This window comes from Pagrus major, chromosome 10, assembly GCF_040436345.1.
Source record: "Pagrus major chromosome 10, Pma_NU_1.0".
Taxonomy (NCBI): Eukaryota; Metazoa; Chordata; class Actinopteri; order Spariformes; family Sparidae; genus Pagrus; species Pagrus major.
This window is the reverse complement of record NC_133224.1, coordinates 16,944,230-16,966,494: the sequence shown is the minus strand read 5'-3', so window position 1 is coordinate 16,966,494 and position 22,265 is coordinate 16,944,230. Positions and strand designations below refer to the sequence as shown.

General features: G+C 40.4%; 1 protein-coding gene across 1 annotated transcript in view; it reads left to right on the top strand.

The window, feature by feature from the left end:
* Nucleotides 1-19,038, top strand: part of sorcs2 (sortilin-related VPS10 domain containing receptor 2) — a 357,654-nt gene extending 338,616 nt beyond the window's left edge. Inside the window, exons 15-28 of the mRNA XM_073474430.1 lie at nt 3,498-3,618; nt 3,696-3,829; nt 4,483-4,602; nt 5,071-5,242; nt 5,329-5,515; nt 7,402-7,535; nt 7,790-7,913; nt 8,842-8,954; nt 10,865-10,987; nt 11,172-11,271; nt 11,377-11,424; nt 11,851-11,953; nt 14,167-14,372; nt 16,837-19,038. Coding sequence (XP_073330531.1) covers nt 3,498-3,618; nt 3,696-3,829; nt 4,483-4,602; nt 5,071-5,242; nt 5,329-5,515; nt 7,402-7,535; nt 7,790-7,913; nt 8,842-8,954; nt 10,865-10,987; nt 11,172-11,271; nt 11,377-11,424; nt 11,851-11,953; nt 14,167-14,372; nt 16,837-16,901 — 1,750 coding nt within the window. The 3' untranslated portion in view covers nt 16,902-19,038. The remainder of the gene's footprint in view (nt 1-3,497; nt 3,619-3,695; nt 3,830-4,482; nt 4,603-5,070; nt 5,243-5,328; nt 5,516-7,401; nt 7,536-7,789; nt 7,914-8,841; nt 8,955-10,864; nt 10,988-11,171; nt 11,272-11,376; nt 11,425-11,850; nt 11,954-14,166; nt 14,373-16,836) is intronic.
* The last annotated feature ends 3,227 nt before the right edge of the window (nt 19,039-22,265 follow it).

The window sequence follows — 22,265 nt, the reverse complement described above, 5'->3', positions numbered from 1 at the left end:
CATCCTCTGACACTGGCATGTTATTTTACTGTTGTTGGTTTTGCTTTGAGCTGCTCAGAATAGGAATGCATACAACAGAGTCTAATGAAGTCTGACAATGTAGAGCTCAGTCTGAGCAGCAGGTTTCAGATGTCTTAGAGCACACTATATAAGATATACCTTTCAGATGTAGGTCATAAAAAGGTCAAAATGTACAGGTTTTTTTCTTCAACAGAGGTTCAGATCTCAGGACAAAAAGTGTGATTTATGGTGTGTAATCAGGTGCCTCAGGAGGGCTGCAAGCATTGTTGATGTAATTGTATTGAATTTAAATGTACAAGAAACTTTAAACTGCTTGTTAAACAGTCTCAGTTTATAACTGATGCCTCTATATGACCTACATAATCAAACGTGAACAACAGTGAGAACATTGGCCATTTGTTTTTGATTCAAATAGTAATTCTTAATGCCTGTCACCAGCTCAGATTCCAACTTATCCCGTCTGGATGAGTCATAAAATAAAAAGTATATCTTTTGTTGAAGTTTTGAGAAGTTTTATAAACTGAGGAAGGAAGCTTGTGATACGGCACTAAAACAAAGTTGTTTCACCACCATCACCTGTTGACCACAGGGGCAAAAGAATCAACAAAAAATGTATAACTTGTAGTAGCTTTAAACTGAGATTTTTCTTAATCCCTTACTTGACTTCTGGTGAAGCAAAGACCTCAACCCTGCCAATGTTTTGTCCTGAAATTGGTCAAAAATCAAGAATATTGACACAGAATGTCAGCTATCGGCAGCTTCAGACGGTTGATATAAGCTTCAAGAGTTCATATCTTTTAAGAAATATAGTCTCCCCCTCTGTCTCCCGCTTCTTCCCCAATCTCTCCATCAGTAAGTTAGCTGGAGTGAGACTTGTCACATCATCTCAGACTTCAGGCCTATGCCCAGAGATAAGGCCGGCTTCCAGCTGTAATCTGCTGAGAAGGGCAAAGAGATGGTCAAACACATACACACACACACACATACACACAGGGAGGAAAGACTTGAACACTGAGACTCACTCACCATTATCTGCCACGCGTCTGACACACACCCTCTGGGTTGACACACACACATATATATACGTCGCCCATCTGGCTCTGGCGAGATAGGGTCGGTGGCCAAGGAGGGGTGTTGAGGGCAGCTCATGTCTGACAGATTAGCCAGGGTCTATTTCCTTGCCACTGAGTTTCGATTTTTGACGGTGCAGCCTGCCATCCCATAATGAAGTCTTTGAGCAGTGACTTAGCACCAAGGACAGGTGGGGGAGCAGAGATCGTCCACCACTCATACTAATGACAGCTGGTCAAATATCAGAGCCTGGGCGGACTCTCGATGGGCTTATATTGCACATGCCGCTGTATGAGAGCATCATGACAGCTTATTCTGCTACTGACTGTTTCAGCATCATGTACTGTAACAACCACAATTAGAAAACCAATTTGTAATTCTCTCCTGCCAATGACTTGCAAACACATTCCTGGTAATGTTTTCTCATTCTTAGCTCTGGACTTTAATGAGAGGAACTAAAGGGACAAATTTCCCATTGTTATTGAATGTTGTTTTCTTTAATGCTATTTGTCGAATAACAGAGCTCTTGTGGCTCTGAAGTGGCTATTCAGAAGAAGAAAAAAAGTGCTAAATTAACTCTGTGGCTGGAGGGAATTAACACTCAGAGGAAAAGATTTTATTTTTACTGCAAGACGAGCAGTGACACACCAGAATACTGTACACCCAGTGGAAGCCCATGGACTGGGATGTGGAGGGGTTTAAAACGTCTTGCCCCTCGTGGTACATAGCCATGCAGATTATTTCTATTTATGCCCTGAGGTGTTGAGATGTACGCCTCTGAAACTTCGGCTGCCATTAAAATACAACCAAGATGAACTGAATTTCATCTGTACCCCCACAAGCATTAAACCAATAAATCCTCAACAGCAACATGTTCTCCCAGTAACAATGAGCCTCATGCATGATTAATGTCATATTTCTATCATATCTCTTTCCTAAATGTTCCGTGTCAGATTCAACAAACTCTTCTAACAACACAACTTGGGGTAAATTGCTCATTTCAACCCTAATGAACTGGCATTTCGACACCCACAAAATTGCTATAAAATGCTACCTGTTCCGCTCTGTTTCTGGAGTTTAGTTTATTTATTTGACATGGACATAAAAATAACATTTGTTCTTCAACATACAACTATGCACAAGCACGAGATGCAATGGACTCAGTGTTTACAGGACCATTTAAGCATATATATAAAAATACGTTTTATATTGCAATAGCTTTTGAAGCTTTCAAAGCTGAACACACTGTGTTCCTCAGAGGACGGGGCAATGGTGCCATTTAATTGATGTGAAAATGTTCCCGAACAGAAAAGCGGAGAACTTTGAACTGTGGAACTGCAAGTCTGTTGAAAAATCTGCCCACAAAAACATAACAGATTATATAACTAATCTACGAATACAGCTGAACTGTGAAAGCAATGAAGACAGAATGGTTTGACTTAAAGTAAGACGCCATGAAAAGAAATCCATGACCTCGATGGGAGCGGTCAAGAGGAAGCGATATTATCAACACATCCTCATACCTAAATGAATGAGCAGTTCATTTATCAGTGACTCCTAAAACGACATTTCTCACCGTTCAGCGTGGCCGTTGCAGTGTACTAGTGACAGGTGAACTGGACTTTCTTTGTACGCTTGGTTTGGTTAGATGTAGGCGCTTGAACAACGCAGTTAGGTGAAGGAAAACATCTTGGTTTTGGTTAAAATTAAGGTACATACATACTTCATGTACATAACTTCAGTTACATTATGTTAATATAAATATAAAAAATAAGTAATACACTTTTGCTGAAGAAACTAAAAGCAGAAAGACAAACAGCCGACAGAACAGCAGCCAGACCACCAGATGTACAAGTGAAACAGCAGCAATAAAGAGATGAGAATGTGAAACGACAGCATTATGTGAGTCCACAGCTGAGACATCCATCACTCTCCCTTAACGATGATAGTGAAGGCGACATTACTCGTGCTTGCCTTGCACTCCGGCAAAGTGAACGTGAGCCGTCACCAGCACAGCAACATAATGTTGGAGTCACTGCTGGGAATGGTAGACATCACCTGTGTTGTACTGTAAAACATCTCCATCTAGTGGAGAAGAGGGGGAAGCTCTGTGAGAGTATATTTATATAGTTATTCATGAGTCTTTGGACATGGGACTTTAATTAAGTGATGAAGTCCTACCTGTAATCAAACTTTAAAGGAATATTTCACACAAAATTGAAAACAACAGATCAGCTAGATGATATGAGAGGTTATTTTTGCCCCTCGAAGGAATATTTCATCATTTTAAAAATACATTTGCACTGTCTTGTCACTATGTTAGGCGTACAGCTGCATGCCCACATGTGGAGGAATATAACCTGAAACAATGTGTCGATTTTTGTATCTGTGGTGTGTATTCGCAGTGTGTTCGGCCACATCAGCTACAGGTCAGACTGGGAGCTGGTCAAAGTGGACTTCAGGCAGTCTTTCCCCCGTCAGTGTACTGAGTCTGACTACGAGTCCTGGCAGCTCACAGACCTGCAGGTAATGCATTAACACGTGTACAGTTCAAACAAACAAACATGTACTTCAAACTGAATTGTCTCCACGGTCACCCTCAGGGAGAGAAGTGCATTATGGGCCAGGAACGGAGTTTCAGGAAAAGGAAGGAGACGGCATTCTGTATCAAAGGAAAGAGCTACACCTCGGCTCTCACCACCAAACCCTGTCAGTGCGCCGAGAGAGACTTCAACTGGTGAGCACTGACTCCACAGATTGATAGAAAACACACAGACTTTAGATTGCATCTTGAATATACAGACAGTAGGGAGTCAAACATGAACAACAAACACTAATTTCAGCATTAAATCACAGCAGATCAAATTTAAGAATAATTGTTGGTACATACTGTAAAAGAGTTTTAAATGAAATGAAAAAGAAATATGAAAACAATCTGACAAACTTAGTATTTGATTATTCACTATTTAAAGGTGCATTAGATATATGGCCAGAACTTTTGTTGAAAACATAAAAAAAAAGAATTAAGATTATCAACAGAATGTGAAGAAACAACAGTGTTGACATTATGTCAAAGACGTCTGTGCACGGTGTTGAGGAGATGTAACAAAGTTAGCACGCTAACCAGCTAGCCCCGGCCCGTCCTGTCCCGTAATACCAAAATCACCTCTGGTTTAAATTCACTGAAAATATTCCAGTTATACTGACATTAAATTTAACAGTAAAATATTTTATTACACACATCCATAGAGTGCTACTATGTTAGGTCAGTATTTTTGCTCATTAATTTTACTATTGTTCTATCGTATCTGTGTGTCTCTGTGTGTGTCTCTCTCTGTGTGTGTGTGTGTGTGTGTGTGTGTGTGTGTGTTCGTGTGTGTGTGTGTGTAGTGACTATGGTTTTGAGCGTTCCCATATAGAGGGTAAACGCTGCTTCGCCGACTTCTGGCACGATCCAGATTCACCACCCGAAGACTGCCATCTAGGACAGACCTACGAGTCCAGCACTGGGTCAGAAATTAGTGACAGACTTAAAGAAATCGTTGTTGGGATGCATGCATATTCATTTTGTTTTCCGGCAGTGAGATGATGAGAATGTATCAAGCTCCAGTTTTTGTGCTAATGACAGAGCTGGAGTTAAGACGTGGTTAGCTTAGCTTAGCTTAAAGATTGGAAGCAAGGGGCAAACGGCTAGCTTAGCTGTGTTTACGTGATTCCCCCCAAATCCAAAAATTGTCGGCACATTTCTGTTTCCTCTGGATAACACAAATGTCTTATAACATGTTAATACATTAATACAAGTTCAATGCCTCCAGCTCCATCTTTAGCACACAGATATGAGGCTTATATTGATCTTATCATCTTACTCCCTGAAAAAAGAATATATGCATATCTACGACAATGTTGAACTATTCCTTTAAAACACTTGCCATACACCACCATACTCTCACACTCGCACTGTCCTCTAATGTGTTTCAGCTACAGGAAAGTGATATCTAACATGTGTGAAGGGGGACTAAACAAGCAGCAGAGCGCCAAGCAGCACAACTGCCCCCTGCTGCCCCCGCAAGGCCTACGGGTCGGCATCAAAGGGCAGATGTTGGCCGTGGCACCTGGTGATGACATCACATTCATCGTCCACCAGGAACAGGTAGGATGAAGGTTGTTTTCTTGTTTTCTTAATCCTCCTTCCTTCCATTCAATGTGAATCTGAAAGTCCTTGTCCGTTCCTAACAGGGCGACACTAGTAGCACCAAGTATCAGGTGGACCTCGGCGACGGAGTTCGGGCCATCTACCAGAACTTGACGGTGACAGATGAGCCCATCCAGCATCGCTACGAAATTCCAGGCGTCTACAAGGTCACAGTGAAGGCTGAGAACATGGCGGGGCACGACGAGGCCACCATGTACATCCAGGTCACAGGTCAGCATAACAGAATGTTTTTACAGGCTTTTTAGACTGTGACACAATTTCGGGGAATGTCAATTCTTTTTAGCTCTGTGATTTTTCAGACTATAGTAACTTACTATTAACATTGTCAAATTGGCCTAGATCAACAGATGTGGAAGCATAATTTGTGTCATGATGGACAAAAAAACCATAAATACAGCCAAAGCTTATTCAACTTAACTAACACGGTTCAATTTCAGTTTTAGTTGTTAGATCACACTCTGAGTGCGGTATCCTGGTTTTGGGTCGGTATGTTTCACTACTTCCAAGCAGTCTTTTCAGCACTTAAGATGATTTAAGGATTAAGCTGTCGGAGCATTTACATGAAATAATTGTATTGAATATTTTCATCACAGATTTCACACGTAGTAGCCGCCCCTTCGTCTTGTTTAAAGCCGGGTGGGTAGCATAAAAAAATAGGTTATTTCTATCAATTAATGTGGTTGACAATCTTCTTTAATATATAAAGAAAGCAAAAAGGAGATCTTTCAATAACTAAAAGCAGTGATTAGCACATGAATAAATGACCTTTCCACAGCAGGGAGGTAAATAGGCAATATGCTGGAAAGGAGGGCAACTACTAAGCTTCTAGTTAATGTGTATAGACTACTTCATTACAATCCTGATTCCAACAGTTGTGACACTGCGTTCAATATAAAGAAAACAGACCAGTGATCATTTGCTTATTCTTCTTGACATATAGTATACTCAACTGAAAACAGGACAAAGACAATATAATTCATGTTTTACTTTTTTTTTTGTAAATATCTGCTAATTCTGAATTTGATGCCAGCAGCACGTTTCAAACAACGGCAACAAAATACTATGAAAGTTGTTGAATGCTCCAAAAACGTTCCACAGCTGAACAGATTAATCCTCCTCTCTTGCTCCATGGGCCATGTTTCTCTGGGCACAGATACACACTGCTTTTTCCCATGATTAAATGTGATCCCCTGCTTGTGCACACACTCCACAAACACACTACACTGTTTTGCCTGGCAGGCTTTCCAAAGTATTTTTTAAGATGGCCACACCTGAAGCGACATGTCGCGGTGTAATGATCCAGGGCCCAAGTCCTGCCTGTGACGCTGATTGTTTGCTTTCTCAACTGAAACACAGCTGTTTGGTGTTATGATGGCAGTTTTAGCGCAGTGTGCAGATTCAAAGGTCTGTACCCTGGCAAGGTCTCCTCAGTCTGAAGGAAGTCAAGTCTCACAGCAGATAGTTTGAAGTCGGATGTCTCCATTTTTGCAATTTGAGTCCAAGTCTGGGTTTTCAAGTCGACAGCTTGACCCCACGCAACATGTCAGTAACCTGCACATTCCTTCAACCCACATTTTGTTCAACAACTGGAAGAGATAAAGACAATGAAAGCATCTTTGTGCTGTCAGTTCAGACCTCTCACCTCTACAGTAACATTTTATTTTTCCCTTCCTGGGAAGAAATGATTCCCTGCCACTGACCGTGTCTGACATTCGAATTGTATCATAAAAGGCAAATCTGTGGTGTTCTGTTCAGTGGGGATTGGAGACTCTCCTCTATTCAATTTTGTCTTTTACTTTGGGTTCTAAAGCTGCACAAAGACAGAGCTGTCTTATCAAAGAGCTGGTTTCTTTCTGTGGGTTTGAGCTGATAATGAAGAGTCTTGTTGGAGACACAGTGAGCTGTCATCCCTTTATTTTGAAAAGATCATATTGGTTTGGCATCACATTGTACTTCTCTTATTGGGAGCGTTTTTTCTGAAAATTGTAGTTTATTTATGAAACTTTGACCTGTAAAAACTAAATTGTAAACCTCTCAGTTCCAGTTTGCTGTGTTTCAATAAAACTGATTTGTAATTCTGTAATCATGTCTTACAGCCCCACTACAGGAAGTGCACTTGGAAGTGGTTCCTATCGCTGGGAGAAGCCAGGAGGTCAACCTGACAGCTGTCGTTCTTCCCAGTGAGGCCAACTTGACTGTCTTCTATTGGTGGATAGGAGACAACCTGCGGGTAAAGGACACACTACATCAAAATACATGTTGACCAGCTAGCTGCTAACTTTATCTGCTGTTTGTCTATAATGTAGTGTACAGTAGCTCATGGCTAAACACATCTGCATGCTGCTGCTGGAATCTGGGTTGAAGCAGAGTTTTTGAGCTTAAAGATCCTGCAAAGCTCCACAGAGCCAAAGGCGGATACTTCAGACACCCTGTTCACATAGTTGATCTAACTAACAACCGACCTGTTGTGACTTTTTCCCGTAGCCTACTCTGACTCTGCAGAACAGCCTGCTGACTCGTTTCCCAGCGACAGGAGAGGTTTCAGTCACTGTCCAGGCTTCCAACGGCAGATCCATGGTGCAGGATACCAGGACAGTCCGAGTCTACGGTACCACAATGAAATATGAAAGAACCTTGATGGTTATGAGATGGGTCAATGCGCTGCAAATAGTGACTGACTAGAAGTTAAATGAAAGGAAAGCCTTCCTCGCTCAGTCTTCTTAATCACAGTACATTTTGTCCACGTTTCAGATGAGGTGGTTAGTGAAGTTCATTACAGTTAAAGTTTACACTGTTCTGTACACTACAACCTTTTCCTGATCATATTGACAAATATATACCATACCTGATAAGTAGCATTACTGTTTCTATTCATACTTGCTGCCATTAAAAGATCATCAGTTTCTTTGTCTGTGCCTGATTCAGACACAACTGACACAAACCATGCATGATTTTTCTACTGTTGTCTCAAAATATTTTATGATCTCATCTGTTGTTGTTGGATAAGTGTGTCACATGATGACTTATGTCAGATTTCTTTAGTAATCTGATGTCCTTGTTTTATTTATACGCTGCAAGCTTTTGGTTCTTAAGAGAGCAATAGTATAGCAGCTGTTTGAAACAGTAGGCCTCAGTAATGTAACACTGAGGTTGACTTGTGCAGCATGTATGAATTATCACTCAGTTAAAGCAAGTCATTTTGATTATAGTTAAATGTTATATATTCTGCTCAAATTATTTCCTGAGGACCCTTCTGTGCATCTTTGTACGCTGTATTCCAACACATATTTTGGGACACTAGCAAGCTAGTTCTCTCTGTTAATGCCTACAGTGCACATCTGCATGCTCACATTCCCTCCAAGGTGACAGATACCTGCAGTTTGTTTCTACATCTGTTTTTATCGTGTCAGCTGTTTTATCTTCAGCCCTCAATATGCACTATATGCTGCTGATTGAATACCGCTGCAATAATTCATTTTGAGTTTTTGAATCATGACTGTGATTATTGCTAACTGTCCTGTTCTGTCTGATCCCAGATAACTTTCAGGTTATCCCTCTGAGCTTCAGCAGGAACCTGGACCAATTCAATCCAAACATCCCAGAGTGGAGAGAGGACATCGGCCAGGTGGTGACCAAAATACTCATTAAGGTAGGACTTTAAGATTAAATGATTTAAAATTGAGATGATGATTTCAACTTACCTGCTTTTCTTAAGTTAGTGTTCGTAACAGTGGCCCTCTTGAAATATTGGACCCGATAGAGAAAGAATACATCTACATACCTCACACGAAGACACAAAGAAAAATAATAAACAATTAGGAAATTAATTAAGGTAATAAGTAGACATTTAACAAGACTTTATGCTATAGCAGCTCTCTGAGGCTGACACAGCAGCGCTTTAGGCTAAATGCTAAGGTCCGCATGCTCACAATGAAAATGTTAACATGCTGTTTTTAGCTATTATAATGTACCGTTTTTACCATTGTACTGTAGTTTTGTGTCAGCATGCTAATTAGCATTAAGCGTGATGAACAGCTGAGGTTGACTGGATGAGTGTAGATGTTGGCAGATGGGAGAAGTTTAGAGATGTAGTCAGGGGTCGATGAACGGTTCAAACACAGGACCCTTTCACAGGAGATCAGGGTCAAGTCATTGTTGACTTTGTATTTTGACTTGTTATTAAGTTGTTATTATTTTCAGCTTTTTTTAAGTCGCAGACTGATTAAGTTTAGGCAGCAAAACTACTTGGCTAGGTTACCTGTGCACCGGTTTAAATAGCCCAGGTGCAACTAACAGTGTTGGCTACAGTAACCTGGCTGTTTGTCTCTGCCAGGCTATACTGAGAGGCAAAGTCAGCCCCTCCTGGTGTTCCCCATGGGACCTTATTTCTGAAAAGAAATTGTACAGTAGTCAATGGCAAAATTAAATAAAATTATAATCCACTTTGAATTGTGCCATGAATTACATGTTTTCTGACAATTCAGAAGTTAATGTTGCAAGTAATGAGAGTCACAGTTTGACATAAAGTTATGTAAAAGGAGAGCTCTACAAGGTTTCAGTTTCTTGTTTCAACATTAAACTGTTGGGTGTGTAGTCTTTCTATTGTATGTAAATGTATTTTCACAGTCTAATATTTTATTATTTTGGGACAGACTGCGACTTCTTACATTGAAAAATGATTTTATAAATAGACAGATATCATACGTATATTTTATGGCACAATTAAAATGAACAAAAAACACATTTTTGTCTCTCATCATTAACTACTGTACACATTTTTCCAAAATAAGATCCTGTGGCTGTCCACTGGTAGGGGAGGGACTTGAGCCACATTGGCTATTCCACCCTGAGTGTAAATAGCATTGTTTTCTATGGACACCTGGTTGACAGTGTGTCTGACGCAGCAAATTTCATGGCAATCCAACCAAAAACATTAGAAATTGTGTTCAAAACCATTCCAACAAATGACAACAGACTGACCAATGTTGCCAACCTGCCAGCATGGCTAAAAGTAGGTTGGAAAAATGGTGTGTAAAATGTAGTTTTGATGTATGCACAATATTAATTTATATTTTACCTTTCAAAAGTTGTAATGTGAGAAAATATATCCTGAAGACACAAGGTTATGTATAATGTGACACACCATATGTATTGTGTCTGTCTGATGAATGGGTCCAATTGATTCTGCTGGTTTGCTCCCTATCAATGCCTGAGAAATGTCTTTAGATGATAAATGTTCCACTGTGGTCAACTTCACAGGCTATCTGTCTGGTATTTTGTGATGAGGTAGGCAGGTAGCATACGGTGGGTTCATCTGAGCTTTTTCACTGGAAACAGCTGCCTGTTTTAGAGATGGGGTTGGTGAGAGCAGTTTATGTCCCAGGGCAGAAACGAAGAATGAATGAGGCTAAAAATGAATGAGGCTTGTGTTGGGTGCTAATTCTAATTCATCACTACCAGTGATATATGATAAACAGTCATTTGATCCATTGTTAAAATATAAAAGTATTGATTAGTGAAGCTTTAAGATGTGACTGACTTTAAACCGTCTGACTTCAGATCACAGGTGTCCCTCAGGAGTCCCTGGTGACGGTGGTGAAGCCGGGTCTCCCCACCACTGCTGATCTTTACGTCCTCCCTCTGGACAGCAAACCAGCCAAGAGGAGCATGCTCGTTGATAAGGTACCTGCTCTTGCATAGAAAGTGTTTGTTTACACACCAGCCACCAGCCCACCCACCAATTTTCTGGAGTACAAAGAGGCACAGACACAGATTCACATTTTTCATTCAAAAACTGAGATTTTGGCCAAAAGCCCCCGAGTTTGCAGCTATAATTTTCCTTATTTTGATATTTTCTTATCTGCAGCGTATTCCAGCCATCATGCAGGCCTTCAATGACAACAATGTCAGCTTTGTGGTGCGAGGAGGTCTACAAGTGCTGGTGATGCTGGCTGACCCAAACGCAGGTACTGCATATTCAAATACCTTTGCTTCCCACATAGTCTGCTTTTTAAAACTAAAATTTTTTATGTTTCTTAATGATAATTGCATGTTATTGATTTATTTCCAAGGGCTAGGTCTAATTGCAAATGACTCAACAGCTACAGCAGCGGAGACTGGTGCGTTCATGAACCATAAGCCTGCAGCTTTCTGTATTGATGCACCTAACCTAAACACTCTTTGATTCCTGCGCCTTTTCCTTTCTTGGTTTCTTGGCTAACAAATCCAAATCTTGTCCAGTTTAAATCCGTCTGTACGGTGCTTTCCCTGTGCTTTTTGATCCGCCTGATTATCCTTCACTGACTTTAAAATGGCTTTGTTTTTCGTGGAAGGTGTCTTCTTCAAGAGAAACTGTAGTTCAGTTGAATGTTTTTGGAACTTCATTCTACAATTCTGTCCCTGTGCTCCTGCAGTTTTTGACTCAAGATCGTCTTCTTTCTCAATATACTTTTTTGGATTTGCCCTTCGAAACATTTGGTTGAATCAAAAATATGTTCTGATCGTGCAAACATGAAACTTTTGTACTGTTTGTGTCATCACCCCAGGCTACCACGGTGCTGCCGGGGGTCCGGGTGTTTGGGCTCTAGCAGTCATTTTCCTAATCAGCATCATCGCCACCGGCTCCTTCATCCTCTACAAGTTCAAAAGGTGAGGCAGTCATGTTAAAGTTCTGTGACATGTCAATAACCACAGACAGATAAAGCTGCAATCAAGCAGCTTTTCTAACCAAAAATGGAAATAAATAGTAGCATTTTTAGGGGCGGCAATAGCTCAGTCCATAGGGACTTGGCTTGGGGACTCAAAGGTGGCCAGTTCAAGTCCCACTTGGACCAGAAAAAGTGTGATGTGGACTAGTAATGGAGAATGCTAGTTCACATCCTATGCATTGCCGAGGTGCCCTTGAGTAAGGCACCGACCCCTAACACTGCTCGTTGGGCACCGTGCATGTGGCAGCCCCTTCGCTCATCTCCTCTATACACTGTGTGAGTGTGTGTGCATGTGTGTGTAATGTGAGTGAAAAAGAGAATTTCCCCATTGTGAGATTAGAAGGGATTTAAAAAAAATTTTTAAAAAAACTTTCATTTCTTAGTCAGTGTGCCAGAATATTTGGCTGTCTTTTGTGTTCATTTCTGATGTGATAGTGGTTCTTCCTTGGTTTTTCTGGCCTGTGATTTGATTTTCAGGCCCCCAATTTTGAATGGCCCCAGAAATTATACAGTTGCTAAGCTGTCCTCTAAATCAGAGTTATGTTTATTCTATTCCCACGAATATGGAGATACTGTAGCTTCTAACTGGTTATGTAAAAATTATTGTGTTTTTTAATTAAAAGGAGCAATATGTAAGAATGGGCCACCTGAATTCAAACTCCAAACAAACATATTGCCAGAGTAACCAATAACTGCTGTAAATTGCAGCTACCATTAGCTAGTTAGCTAAACTGGCCATTAAAGCTAGAATTCCTATTAGCTGACTCCGCCTGGACTGGGAGACTGGAGCACCGGAGAGTTACAGGGTACAAATTGGCTAGGGGCCAGCTGGTTAGCATGCTAACTTCAGTAGATATCTCTGTACCCACAATACATTGATGTCTTAGACATAACATCAAAACCGTATTTCTTCACATTCTGCTGTTTAAACTAAAATTCTTACATATTGCACCCTTAATTCACTTTAAAAAAACGACCCTGACCTTTAAAAAAAAAAAAAAAAAACTTAAGTTTCCTGCCCTGATTTTGTCACAGCACCCGGTAGCAACTCTCTGAAGTTTAAAAACTTACTCTGAACTCATTCTTCATGTTTCTAAACTCCACAAACTTAACAGCTGAGTTTCAACGCATCAACAGTGAGCTGTGGGACTATACATGTTAAAATATTAATCCAGTGCATGACAATAAGTACATAGCTCGAAGGAGTGGGTAATGTGGATACAATTTCCTGTCATGAAATAGGGAATTTTGGTCGTATAAAACATGATTGCGACTTTTCTTGGAATTTCCGGTTCAATGTCAATCAGCAGTCAGTCTGTTGATTTGATCAGCAACAAGACTGAACTAAATACTTGAATCAAATGCAAAGCAAAACATGAATAATGCTTAGAAATGTACACAAACCATTTGAATGAATCAGTTGATGTGCTTAAATCAGCATTGAAAATTAATGTTCAGAATATAGAAAGCAGGAACACGATTACAGCAGTCTGCATTAATATCAATAAATGAGTAATCTGTTGTACAAAGCTTTGAATTGTTTGAAAAACTTAAATCCCTGCACCCATCTGAAGGCAGCGGGACACATACGTTGATAAATCTTCAGCCTCTTATGGGAAAAATGCTGCACCAGAGCGTAGTGCCATTACAAACAGCCGTCCACTTATAACTTCTTTAAATAACCCGCAAATAACTTGTTGTTAGGCATGCATGATTACGATAGGGTCGTAAATGTCTAGATAAAACTAGAATGGCATTAAGTAGAGCGCATACCTCCGGTAAGGGCCAACAATCCCCCTTAATTCAATCGAGGCTAATCAATATCTAACTCGATAGCCCTGTATCACTGTAAATTTTAACCCACCCATAACTGCTTAACCATAGTTTAAGCTCACTAGATCTGGATCTTTTCGCCAAGATCTATACATTATTCCCTGAGAAAATTTGAAAAGGCCTATCTTGCAATGTCTCACGCCCTTTATTCAGATGTATGTGATGTACCTTGTGTAACTGCATGCTTTTTATTTCACGTCAATAACACACCAGCAGCACCTCCTCGCATCCCGAGCACAGACATCCACCAAACAGTCACTTAAATTAAAACATGCAATATAAAAATACAGCCCCGTCTTACGAAAACAACAAATCCCACAGTCCTTGGGTTAGGACTGAGGATGCCTATCCCCCGCTGTTTTTCAGGAAGCTTCCGGGGAGCCGCAACGTCTACGCCCAGATGCACAACGAGAAGGAGCAGGAAATGACCAGCCCCGTCAATCACAGCGAGGACACCCAGCACATCATCCAGGGCGAGGAGTTCATCGATGACGACCTGGACTCGCAGACTCTAGGTAACGCAGGAGGTAGCCCCGCCTTCCGTTCCCTTATAAGGACTACCACTAACCACTGCTACTAAAACCCAAGCCACTAACACCAGCAGCTAACACACACCAAGGTACTGGAGAACTTCCCCTTTTTCATCCTTATCACTGGTTTTACTGAGAGCCCTTTGTCTCTGATATAAATATTCAAATATTTTCTTTTGCCTCAGAGGTTGGTCTATAGGCTCTTCATGGTCATAGCCTGCATTTGCATGCACATTCAAATCATGTCAGCCATATCTTGTTACGGTCAATAGCGGTATGAAGAAAACAGAAATAAATATCACTTCATGCAGTCAAATTGAGTTTACTTAACATGATGGCACCAAATAAACAGGTATTTTGCAACAAGCTTTTGACTGTCTCAAAAATATCATGGACTATGGTAAATTAGGACATTTCTTATGTGTAATGTGATTAGTATTTAATAAATTATATTCTATTTGTAACAATTGTAGTTATAAATGTGATATGTTATGATATAATATGATGATGGCAATGAAAGGCCTTGTTATCTGGGATGTAGTGGAAGGCTAACAGAGTTTTTTTTAATGGTGATATTAGTTATACCATAATAATTAATATCATCATGAAGTAGTAAGAATGTATGTATTCTCATTTATTGAGAATGAACAGATTGGTTGTACATTGTTGTAACTACAGTGGAGTTAAAGAATAATTATCTTTATGTAGAAAGTCAATGGTTATGGGCAGTTCTCTTCCTCATGACAATAACTGAAGGTTACTCTCTTATCAGCCACTACATCACTGAGTGTGACCAACACTGGTAATGTTGCATGGATGTCCAGCTGATGTAAACATTAAAGGTATCCTGTGGAGTTTTTTGACCAAAAGTGGCACTTCGGAGCAATTTTTGGTGAGCGGACCTTCGTATTGTTTGACACTTATGTTGAGCTGTGAATCAACAAATCTGGCAAAATACTCGTGAAATACAGCAGCTTGGTCAAATCCCTTAAGCTTCAAACTATGATGCTCTGCCTTCTTCTCTTGCACCAGTTTTGCACATGAAGGGCTCCACGGCCAAGTTAGCAATAATACATCATAAGCAAGGCCCAGTTAGACTTTCAAAATACAGCTTCCTGACCAACAGGTCACACATTATAACTTTTGGACTGTTATCACGGTTTCAAACTGTCTCCCACTGGTTAGGTTAAGGCTCCAGTTTCAGGAAAAGATCATACTTTGGGTTAAAAAAACTACATTCAGTCTCATCACTTTCATAACTCAGGTCATGTGACTTAAGTGTCACATAAGTACAATAATTTACTTACATAACGTAACTTAAAAACAAATCACTCCTGATTCTTGGTCACAAACAACATTTACCACCCTCTGACTCTTACTATATACTACCTATACTACTGCACTAGAGGGGTGCTTCTTGAAGTGACGCTATAGGAGTACCTACAGCACCAAACTTAAAAGCATAGTGACACTGCCTGGGCTGCAGCATCTGACAGGAGAGATGAAGTCTGATGGCTAGCAAACATGGCAGTTAAACAGTGCAGAAGGAACCAGAATGGCACTTGGTAGCAAACAGTAGTTATCCAGATGTGCACCAAACGTTAATGGAGTCTATTCTGGGTCGAGACCTTTCCTCCATCCAAGATTGGTGGAAATCTGTTCAGCAGTGTTGATGTAATCCTGCTGACAAATCAGCTAAACAACCAAAAAAAAAAGAGACAAACGGACAAGGGTTGAAACATAACCCACCTTGGTGGAGGTAATTATCTAATAAACTTAGATCAAACTGGAAAGTTTGGCTTTGTGCCAATCGTCTGATCAATGTTGAGTCTCATTTTCAGTCTGTCGAAGAAAATAAATCATGCAACACGAGTCTCTATGACTTCTTTGGCCTTGAACAGTCATTCAAACGGAACCACCTGAGATGTTAGAGAGAAGCTACTCTTTGGTGGAACATTAACAGCTCACCTGAAACTTGTGACAGGGGCCCAGTAATGGACAAGACGGTTTAATCTTAAAGTATTTTAGATGTTTTCTTTAAAGACTAAGGCAACTAAATAACTAATAACTACAGCTGTGAAATCAAGATGTTGTGGAGTAAAAAGTAAAATATTTTCCTCCAGAAATTTAGTTTAAGTTGAGTTGAAGTTGAAAAGAACCATACAAAAGAAATACTAATTAAAGTACAAGTATTTGAGTAAATGTATTTAGTTACTTTTCTTCATTGATGTAAACCAAAAGAGCCGAGCTGTGAGAGCTTTCAGTAGTGGCCACAGTCACATGAAGCTGCAGGAGGAAGGAGATGCAGTTCACATATTTGTTCGGCTACACAGTGACAGTGTCAGAAAACTCTGCAGGGTACCTCTAACAGCACTGAGCACAGCGTGTCAAGCTCTGGGCTCTGTATTCTTTTAGCATTGCTTATTAGCTTGTCCTGTTTCCTGTTTCCTCTCGTTGTCAGGCAACCATTCGGGTGTGGTCCTGAGCATCAACTCCAGAGAACTGCACAGCTACCTGACCAGCTGATGGCTGCCGTCGCAACGCTAATGAGCTAGCCTAGCCTAGCCGGCTAACGAGCACAGGGACTCCACTCTGCCTTCCTCCTTCTCTCTCCTTTTCCTTCTCCTCTTCCTCGGACACTTCACCTCCACTCCATGGCCCCCTCAATCCTTCAGCTCCAGCTTTTTGTGTAATTTTTTTATTTTAATTATTATTTGGGGTGGAATGGGGTGGGAGTTGAGCCTGGTGGAGGGACATCTCCTTCATCTCTATCCTTTTTTTCTCTTCTCAATCTCTCTGCTGTGGGATGGGAGGCACTCGGCTTCACCTAAACCTAAATTTTACATCAACACGAGCCCCATATCCCCTCTCCACTTCCCACGCCAGGCCTGGAGAACTGCACTGACACCCGGTGAAGATGGAGGTCCTGACGAAATCACACCAAGGACATTCATCTGTGTTTTTTGAAAAAGAAAACTGTGTGTGTACATCGTCGGTCACTCATAGACACTCAGAATCAGCCAGCATGACTCACTGCACTGGTTTCCAGTAATATTCACAGTCAGAGAGGGTTGAACCATCCACTGGTCGCAGGCACTAAAGGTAGACCGGTGCGCTTAAATGATTTCCAAGCATTAACGATAGAGTGCATCAAGGTCGTGAAATCCCCTTTTTCTGTTCGATTGTCCCTTTGTTTCACACAATTACTGGACACTCTCTTCACAGGCAATAATATTCTCACAATGGAATGTAGGATTTGATCAACTCTTGTGAATTTGCGTATTATGAGTACACATGCAAACACAGGAGGGCGATGTTGCACTTTCTCAAATTCCCACTCACAGGTGCTCGGAGAGCTTCATTACAATAAACTGTATATTCATTTTCATAAATCCCACCACATTCACATCCCTGTATTCCTGCTTATGTACTCACACATTTACAGAAGTTTGTTGAACGGTGTTTAAAATCAGCACCGCCTTTTGTAGGAGCTCATCGTCTGTCCCATGGTGCCTATAACAGCAGATGATAATCTGCTCAGTGACATGACTTGGTGTCCGGTTTATTTATTTCTAATAACAGTCCGCCCCCTTCCTCCTCTTCCCTACAGGCTCTGGGTCAGAGCTCAAAGCGAACTTGTTCCCCTGGAGACAAAGGTCGCCGTCATGGAGGGAAGGTGTAGTTGATATATTTTACTGTATCAGCCTATATTAGGCATAGCCCGCGGTGGAATCATGTCTCCTTAAAGGTTTAGTTTGTTGTATGTAAATGTGTAAATATGAACAATCTCCACTTTGTACATATTCCCTTTGACATATGTGTGAGTGTTTTACACTACTACCAAAATACACAGCATTTTTCTCTTTGAGTGGCCCTTCACTGAGTTTCTTGAATTTGAAAAATTCTCACTGTTTCCAGTTTCTTCAACGTCCATTGCCTGCTTCACATGTATCCATTTTTCGAAACTTTCAGTGTAATCTCATGAGTAAGATGATTTTTCATTAACTGGAAATATTTTCATTGTCTTATAAAGATACTCACAAGTACACAGTGACAACTATGTATATGGATATTTTTGATACACTACTTGTAGGTTTTTGTCATTTTTCTCAGTACGTGTAAACACTGGTTATTGATTCTGTTGCCTTTTTGCTGAAGTCTTTGTTTGTTTTTATTGCACTAATGATGTAAGCAGTGCTGTCTACACGTACACGACAGCAGCTGAACAAGTCTGCAGACTCTGAATCAATAGGTCTCTGGATGAAAGGCCTTTACAGTGTACCAATGCTACCATTGCCACCGAGATCACTTGTATTTGATACAAACAGCCCACATTCACTCGTTCTGATTTACACCCTAATTCATCTTTTGTACATATTTCTGCTCATGCTCAACTTAGTTTTTCTAGTGATGTGTCGTCATTGTATCAATGTCCTCTTTAACAAAGGGGAAAGTGGGAATTGTGATATTCCAATATAATAGTGAAGGAGTTTCACATCTGATGGCACAGATCATGTAATTTTGACCACACCATTTTTCTTTTCCTCTTACTGCTGGTTTGTTTGATCTGTTGATTTTTGCTATTAAAAAACAATTGTGTGTCCTCATCAGGGAGCGTAGTGCACTCAACCTGCATCCTGGAATAAATCACTCCCATAACTTGTATGTCTGTTGGTTTTATCTGATTGGTTAACATATTGTCAACTTCCGCTAGCAAACAATGAAAAGGTCTGAGAGAGTCTATGTTTGAAGACTAACATGGATGGAGCTTTACATAATCTAAGTTTGTGATCTCAAACATTAATTTTAAGTTTTCTCCTTGTTAATTGGCTCAATAATTATTTATCTCAGATTTTGACCAACATGATTAGTTTACAGGTGTGCTTTGCATTGGTCACAATAAAAAGCCAGTCTAAAATGTGCAGTTTTATATTGGAAAAAAAGACATGTTTGAGACACTGACAAAAAAAAGGGGGGATGGGGCAGACAATGCACCTGTGTTTTGTAGTCCGTAGCCACCGTGGTCCACTCGCTGACACAATGCGACACATGCTGTCTGTCATCTGTCTGTTACAGTGTAAACTGCAATTCATCAATTCTCCAAACTGCCAGAGGCCATCAAAGGTCAATATAAAAATAAATCTATAATTTGATCCAGATTGATGCATCAAATTTTTCTTACTCATAGATACCAACATAGAATTAATTTTCCATCAAGATCCATGGAGTATTCCCTGAGAAGGAAAAAAGGTCTATCTCGCAAAGTTAAAGGAAATAAGAAAAAAAAATCCTGGATGTGCCTTTGGTTGCTCTAACTCCAACAATCTTTTCTCCTTGGTTAAGAAGTAAATGGCTGGAGTTTGTGACAGACATTTTTCAGAGGACCCCTCTGATTATATGTGAATGTACACTGGAGGAATAAGGATGTCAGAAAACATATGGTCCCTTGGGTACAGATGTTCAGTGTGTCTTCTCCTGTGAAGTAAGTAACCTTATCTAAAGTTCATTAATAGCTCAGCTTATCTATGTGCATTTGTTAAGAACCATTTTTATGATATATTTTTCCTCTATATGTTTTTAGCCATGCTGCTACCCAAAATGTTTCAGCCAGTGTGGTGTTAAGGTGAAATCCTCACTGTGAAACTGAGCATTAAAAAAGAGGAGGATCTTAAAATATCTCTTCCAGTTCACCCAAACCAACCCTGCATCTGCTTAGCCTCCACATACTATGTACACATGGTATACTATGTGGAGGCTAAGCAGATGCGTGGACCTGGAGCACCTGTTTGACCCAAGTACACATGTGCAAAGAGGCACTCCCTGAACCCAGAACTCTTGAATATCAGAGTTGCGACACTCCCATTGACTCCTATTGGCATTGGAGAGTGCAGAAGTAAAGCGTGTCATGGGGCAGCTGATGGTTCCAAACGTTGTCTAGTTCCAGCACTGCGCCCATTCATTTTTAGTGTTTCCCAAGCATGCTGGCTGGTAAGATGATGAAATGACTGAATTTTGTTGATATTTTAACTGAATCTACACAATAATAGTAATTCAAACAAAGCCAGCTTTAGTTAAGGTGTGATGTAAGATAATAGCTAATTAGATCATAATTGCAGCTAGTTCGTTAACGTCAACAAACTTTCATTAGCTAACGTCACTATAATCAGAAGTTAGTTGGACTACATTTACTTTAAATGAACTGCAGTTGTTGGAGTGCAGTAAAGGCCATTTTCAATCCTTCTATGTCTTTCCTCGCCTGCTTTCTGACATATGTGTCTCTCCCTGTGGGATGTTGAATGAGATTCTTCGAAGACTGCCCATTCATGGAAAAACCCATCTACACTCTCAAATGTGAAAATCAAAATGGGGAATAGTAAAGCTTGAATGGAAATTTGTCATTAATTAATTGAAGGGTAATCGGTAGACCTCAAATATTTCATATTTCTTAGGCTAAAGCTGTCATGATAATGAGTTAAAAAAATCTGTGAATGTAGCTTGTAGATGTAATTCCTGAGTTATCTCGCATTGTCAACTCTACCACCCACCCCCAGTCAGGAATTGGCCACATTTTAGCACTTTGGTCCAGCCATAAACTAAGTTTTGACCTAGTCTTGTTAGTTAATTAAAGTACACTTTAAAGTGTTCTGTCCAAAGGGAGTGACAGGAGCAACTGGGAACACAGGGAAAGGGAAAACACAAGGAAACATGAGGCATTTCAGGGACACCACTATGCCTGTAATAAATTATACCATCAGTAAAATACTACTAAGTTAATGGTTTTATGCAACAACTTAAAATCATACTTTTTCATAGAGCTTTGGCTGGTGAAGAAACCCAGGCAGCAGTTGTTGTATGCAGATCCTCTCCTATCTCAGCTGCTTCAGAGACCTATGACCTATGACCTACTCCTTCAGAGTAGTCATAGGTGTCCTGGTGGCCTCCCTCACTAGTCTACTCCTTTCACAGTCACTGGGTTTGTGAGGGCAGCCTGCTCAGGGCAGATTTACACATGTGCCATATTCATTCCATTTCTTAATGATGGATTTAACTCTGGGGGGTGTTCAATGACTTGGAAATGTTTTTGGATCCATCCCCTGACTTATACTTTTCAATAACCTTTTCATGGAGAGGCTTGGAGTGTTCTATTGTCTTCATGGTGTAATTGTAGCCAGGACTGGCCCTTCAGACACAGGTGTCTTTATACTACAATCACTTGAGACACATTCACTGCACTCAGGTGATCTCCATTTCACTAATTGTGAGACCTCTAGTGTCGTATATTCTGTGGCGATGCAGTTGAAGATGTTTGAAGAAAACCTCCGCCGACAATGTCTTAGTTGTATGACAAATTTATTACAATAAGTTCTTCACCAGTCAAAGCTCTATGAAAAAGTATGATTTTTTTTTATCATAAACAAGTAACACGTTACTTGGAGAGTCTCCAGCCGAATAATGAAACTCTGATGAAAATATGCAGACAGCTCCTTATATACCGAGCTTGTTTTGGTCAAAAACTTAGTTACCACATATGGTTCACATCAAAGAGGGACAGATAAGAAGAGAGGCCTCTTCACCTCTGACCCAGGACTTCCATGACTCTGTTGAACTTAACATTTTATATCTGTTACCTTGACCAGATATTGTTCACATCAAAAGAAAGGGACAGATAAGAAGAGAGATAAGAAGAGAGGTAAGAAGAGAGGCGCCTCTTCACCTCTGACCCATCCCGTGTCAGCAATCAAGCTGAGCAAGCCAATCAGCAGGTCCAACCTGTTCACAATGTCATCAGCCTGGTATCCCTGACCAAATCATCTCCAGGTCAGGAAGGCCCCAACAGCAACTAACATTCCAATATATTTTCCTAATACAAACCACTTAAATTAATATGCT